Source organism: Argiope bruennichi, chromosome 6 (genome assembly GCF_947563725.1).
Source record: "Argiope bruennichi chromosome 6, qqArgBrue1.1, whole genome shotgun sequence".
NCBI lineage: Eukaryota > Metazoa > Arthropoda > Arachnida > Araneae > Araneidae > Argiope > Argiope bruennichi.
The window spans coordinates 118317044-118323396 of record NC_079156.1 but is presented as its reverse complement, the minus strand read 5'-3'; the positions used below and the strand labels follow the sequence as shown (position 1 = coordinate 118323396).

The 6353-nt window shown below is 32.5% G+C and overlaps 1 protein-coding gene across 1 annotated transcript; it reads right to left on the bottom strand.

The window, feature by feature from the left end:
• Nucleotides 1–629: 629 nt before the first annotated feature.
• Nucleotides 630–944, bottom strand: LOC129971940 (uncharacterized). Its single transcript, XM_056085918.1, has one exon. It carries the CDS (start codon nucleotides 942–944, stop codon nucleotides 630–632), a length of 315 nt encoding a protein of 104 aa, XP_055941893.1.
• Nucleotides 945–6353: the final 5409 nt, after the last annotated feature.

Below are 6353 nucleotides of genomic sequence, written 5' to 3'. Positions count from 1 at the left end.
TTTGGAATGACAATACATCTTTCTATGTTAATGTCATTTAAGTTTTTTAAAGATGTTACAAACTCTTGTCATTCACTAGCTTCTTTCTCGGAAAGCATTTCACCCCAATCGATCTTGAGCAACCACAATTGTTGCATGAATATTTTTGCCTTCGTAATCACTGGCCCAAGTGACCCAAGTGGATCAAAAAGTAGGGCGATAATGGATAAGACCGACCTTTTGGTAGGATGGGCATTATGCTGTAAATCTACTTTAAAGGTAAAGCAGTCAGTTTTAGCCTTCCAGGCAATCCCTAAAGTCTTAATTTCATCTGTAGATGAGAACTCATACTTTTTCTCCGTAGCAGGAATACGCTCGGAAGTATTACCACACCACTTGTGTAATGACATCTGGGCAGTTTTTAGAATGCCAACAAGTTCATGTTGCAAAGTTTTTGTCTCTTCCAGTGTACTCGCCCCACTTAAAACGTCATCCATATAAAAATCATGGCACAAGACTGATGCAGCACTTGGAAAGTTTTTTCCCTCGTCGATAGAAATTTGTTTAAGTGTTCTCATGGCTAGATATGGAGCACTAACCGTTCCGTAGGTAACCGTATTTAGCTGATACGTTTTAACGGGCTCATTAGCTCAATCTTTCCATAAAATTCTTTGTAGATTTCTTTGACTCTCACCTATATTGATCATACGATACATCTGACGAATGACGACGGCAGTAAATGCAAATATATGCTTTCTGAATCTAATTAGCAATGTAAATAGATCGTCTTGAATCCCTCCGCCGTTATACTGAATTGAGTTGAGCGATTTTCCACTACTAGTCAAGGTGGACGCATTAAACACAGTACGTAGTTTAGTTGTCGTTTTTTGAGGCCTATAGATGTCATGATGAGGCATATAATATGTCACTTCAGGTTCAACACTTTCATTTTGTATCTCGCTCATGTGGCCTAACTCCTCATACTCCTTCAGAAAATCAGAATACAGTTTCAGATATTTCTTGTCTCTAGACAGGCGAGTCCACAGCGATTCGAGTCGTTTTAGAGCAATATCCCTTGAATTCCCTAGACATGACTAATGCGCTTTAAATGGCATCGCCACAGTATATTTTCCTGTCTCATCTCTTCTATGTGTTCGCGCATAGTGCTCCTCACAAATAGCATTCTCTTTACTTTTAGGTAATTCATTACCCATTTTCTCAATCTCCCAAAATTTTCTCAAGTTTGAATTTAATTCTTCTGCTCCAAATATTAAACCGCAATAGTTAGAATTCAATTTATCTGAACTCGAAATGCTACCTCCTACAATATACCCAAATACAGAGTTATGTAACGTCAAATTCCTATTTTTAGCATTTCATTTTCCTGGCTTTATTATTTCATAAAAGTATTCAGCGCCAATTAAAATATCTATTTTACCCGGAATATTAAAATTAGGGTCCGCAAGGTCAATTAATTCTGGCATATTTACACGCATATCTATCATCTTATTCGGTATTAAATCCGTTATTTTTGATACCACTAACATCGAAATATTTCTTTCGAAACTTTTATTTTTATTAGCCACAATTGCTGTAACTCTGCGATTAACTACAAGCGAGGCATTATTAATACAAGTAATAGATTGATTTATTTTTTCACTTTGGATTTCTAGCCTCTGCATTCAATTCTGACTCATGATGCAGCACTGTGAGCCGTTATCCAAAAGGCACCTTACTTCCTGCCATTGCGAACATCTGTCTTTTATCAAACATCTTACAGTAGACAAAACAACATGCTTATTTACGGTTAGATTTGTTGCGACGAAAGTCGGACCCCACTCACTGGGGGAAACCGAACCCTGTTCCGAATTTTTCCCCTCCGATTGCGACTTATTTATGACTTCGGCGGTTTTTACATTCGAAGACGGAACATTTTTTGCTTATTCCGAAAAGTGTATTAACTTGTTGTGAGCTTTGCCACAGAAACAATTTCTAAACGAACACTTTTTAACGCTGCAATTAGGCGATAAACATTTGAAGCAGGCGTTTTTATTTTTTACTACCTCTGCGCGTTCAAGAACCGAAAGTCTCTTAAATTGAGGACAAGCATACAAAGGATGATTCTCGCTCTTTAGACATAAATCGTAATTTTTATTTTTCATCTCATTGAAAAATACTTTTGATGCTGGTTTAAATTTATTGCTATAATTTTGCCCTCTTCTCATCTCATTAACGGTTTTACCTTTGGAAGCAAAATACAGATCACATTCTTTTCCTAACTCGAGAGGTGTAAACCACTTTTGATTTTGCCTAATATTAATATGAGTTGCTGTTTCTTTATCCAGCGTTTGGAATAATTTATCCGATACTATCAATTGTTTTAGGGTCTCAAAATCTGTAACACCTCTTAATTTTAAATAATATTCAAAACTCGTCATTAAGCGTGACGCGAATTGCACATGAGTTTCATTATCTCTAGAAGCATATCTAAAATTCTCTAAAACCGCTTGCGCTGTTGGCTCGAATTCTCTTAGTACAATTGATTTAATTTTTTCATAATTATTTAAGCCTTTCTCAGCAATATAAGTTATGATATTAGAAGCTCTTTCTCCTAATAAATTTAATAAAATCTCCGCTTTAAATTTCTCTGGAACCTTTTTAGTACTAAGTGCTCTTTCTAACGAAGTAAAAAAGAAACCCCAATCCTGAGCTTTGCTCGGTGGTTTAATACACAATATTCTCACAGACTTTAATAAGCTTTCCAGGGACTCTTCTGGTTCGGGTTTACTCTCTACATTAACGGAAGTCTGAGTACTATTTTCAGTAGCCCTTAATTGCGCTAATTGTAATTCTATTTTAGCTCTCTCTAATCTAAGACGCTCTAGTTCTATTTCACTATCCTGATCGGATTTTTGGTTTCTATTCCCTATTACTTGATCTACAGCATCTTTAACAACTTCGTTGTCATTTTTGTACACATCACTCTCCTCAATTAAACGTTTTATTTCACTCTTTTTCATGCCTTCTGCAACAACCAAACCGATCTCTTCGGCAACGAGATTTAATTAATCTTTCTTTAATTTTGCTAAACCCGCCATTTTAAATATATAATTCAAAATAATTCAAGAGAACAATATTATCGCAATTTTATTCTAAACTCATTAAAACAAAATTAACTTCGTCTCGGAAAATTAATTATAACTCATCAAAAACAAAATTAACTTCATCTCGGGAAATTAATTATGACTAATCAAAAACAAAATTAACTTCAACTCGGAAAATTAATTATAACTCATCAAAAACAAAATTAATTTCATCTCGGGAAATTAATTAGTTAATAACTCAAAGGATAATACTGCCCATACCTCTTTGCTTTGACTGCTGTCACTCGAGACCAGTTATCCACAATAGAATTCTCATTCTTGGTATTTCCGCATCAATTTCGTCATCATCGACGATAACTCCACTAATAAATCACACATTTCAAATAATGAATCACTATACAATAGATGCATAGACGTCTCCGGCGAACTGGACCATGTTTTGGCCCTCGATAGCTCAGTTTTTAAAGAAAACTCAATCACATAAAAATGAACACAAACTCTTGGACTGTATCTCTCTTCCTTTATTCTTAACACTCCCGACACACACTCTCTCAGGAATTCACACACACACTCTCACGGTTATATGATTTCACCACTTGGTGGCGCTACAAATTTAGTAGGCGGAGCGTTCTGCTGATTTATTGGCGTCAACAACATTAAAAAGAAATATTTACATCTATGAAAAAAAGACATTTACATTAAAAAGAGATATTTACATCTATGAAAAAAGAGACATTTACATAAAGAAGAGATATTTACATCTATGAAAAAGAGACATTTACATAAAAAAGAGATATTTACATCTATGAAAAAGAGATATTTACATCTATGAAAAAGAGGCATTTACATAAAAAAGAAAGATTTACATCTATGAAAAAGAGATCTGCAATAACAGAAATTCACTCCAGGAAGAATTTTTAAATAATAGAGATTTTTCATGCCTTAGATGAAATCGCATGTAACAGCCGAAAAATAATGCAATTTTGTTCTTATTTTTTCAATAGAATACTATATAAAACGGATTTAGATTTTCTAAATAACTGCAGTATTTTTTGAGAAACTGAATCTTAACTTCTTCCATATTTGCCTCTAAATTCGATTTGCTTGGATTAATCTTTAGAATTGCCTATAACTAGTTTAAGAGATTGACGTAACTAAAACTACAACTGATTATAAAAGTTTCTTCCCTGAACTTCAAGAAGAATTTTGGAATAAACTTTTATTTCGATCTAAATTCTTTCGAATAAATTATTTTTCATTGTTTACAGAACGCATGAAGCGTTTAAAGAAAAAAGAGTGAAATCCTAAGAAGTTTCAATTCTGCCTAAGATGAGACAAGTGAACAAATAATTTCGGTCTCACGGCTCGAACTCAAGCTGTTACCCGATATCGATTCAACCGACGAAACAATCGAGCTGTGAACGAAGTCAAATCGCGGTGGGAAAAAGAAAGAAAATTTCTCATTAAGTAGTTTTAGGCCTAAGGAGATTATCTCAGTTTGGATACCAGTTCGATTTAACGAAAGAAATCGGTTAATAGAAACGATTCTCATTCACCATAATTTGTGCTTAATATCATAGGTAAAAATAATATAATAAAACGATTATTCAAAATTGAATTTTAATATCAATGAAGAATAAATGAATAAATGAAGATTTCAATGAAGACACCGATGAAGAATAAATGAATGAATGGAGAATTCGATGAAAATACCAATAAAGATACCAATGAAGAATAAATGAATGAATGGAGATTCCGATGAAGATACCAATAAAGATACCAATGAAGAATAAATGAATGAATGGAGAATTCGATGAAGATACCAATAAAGATATCAATGAAGTATAAATGAATGAATGGAGATTCCGATGAAGATACCAATAAAGATACCAATGAAGAATAAATGAATGAATGGAGAATTCGATGAAGATACCAATAAAGATATCAATGAAGTATAAATGAATGAATGGAGATTCCGATGAAGATACCAATAAAGATACCAATGAAGAATAAATGAATGAATGGAGAATTCGATGAAGATACCAATAAAGATATCAATGAAGTATAAATGAATGAATGGAGATTCCGATAAATATACCAATAAATATACCAATGAAGAATAAATGAATAAAGATTAAAGAATATTAATAGAACTGAGCAAATCAGAAATTTAACATTATAAGAAAGATACTAATGTAGTAGAATTTATTTCAAAACAAAAAAAAATTTCAATTTGAAGTAACTGATATATTAGAACTCACCAAATAATACGAATTTGCAGTGTTCGGAGTATGCAAAATAAAATCAAACATATTTGAAAAACTTCAAACTTTAATTTATCAAATCTTCTTCAAAATTATAGCAGGACACATTGTTAATTAATTGCAGATTATTCGTTTTAATTAAATTGTTAAAAATATGTAAATAAAACTTCCTTAAATTATTAAAAATATGTAAATAAAACTTCCTTAAATTGTTAAAAAATATGTAAATAAAACTTCCTTAAATTGTTAAAAATATGTAAATAAAACTTCCTTTGACTAAAAGTTGAATAAACACATTTTCCTTCCGTATCCTTAAATGTGTCTATGGATCATGTAAGTAAGGAAAACTTAACAATAATTCAAAACGATTATTAACTAAAAACAGTTTTCATAATTAAAATGAATAACCAGTCATTTGGAGCGATATCAGCGATCATGGAGCTCACAAAACCATATTTGCAGAAATTTTTGTCAACATTTCACGAATCATAGTGGAAGGTGCTTTCCGATTAGTATGGCAGGCTAAACAGATTAGTTACCCTACCACGATTAAGGTAGTTTTCGACGAACTGATTTAAAAAAAATACCAAAATACACACTAAAAATGCTCGCTGGTGAGAATGTGATTGATAGGTAAAAACTTATAACATCTGAACCATGATCATCAAAGGAGGTTGCCAGCAATAGATCAGCTCCTTGACATGCGAATTTTTAAACTTCCTTTTAAGATGATGCACCCGATTTCGCGCATTCATTCTTATTTTAATTCCTATAATATTATAAGGTCCATTTGAGATACTGCAGCTTTTCTAAGTGATTTTTGTATTTTAAATTACTTAATTGCAGATTTAAATATAAAAATTCAGTATGTGAAGGGATTATTTCGAGTATTTAGGATGTCAAGTTTATTCGGTTTTACGTCACCTTCCAAACCCGATTCATTTGATTCTTTCGTCACTTTCTCTCTCAAAAGAATAAATTCGATTTTTATGCACTGTATTAATAC

Excerpts from the sequence above, each read along its gene's own strand:
- LOC129971940 (XM_056085918.1), bottom strand. The coding sequence starts at position 944 with ATGAGCGAGATACAAAATGAAAGTGTTGAACCTGAAGTGACATATTAT.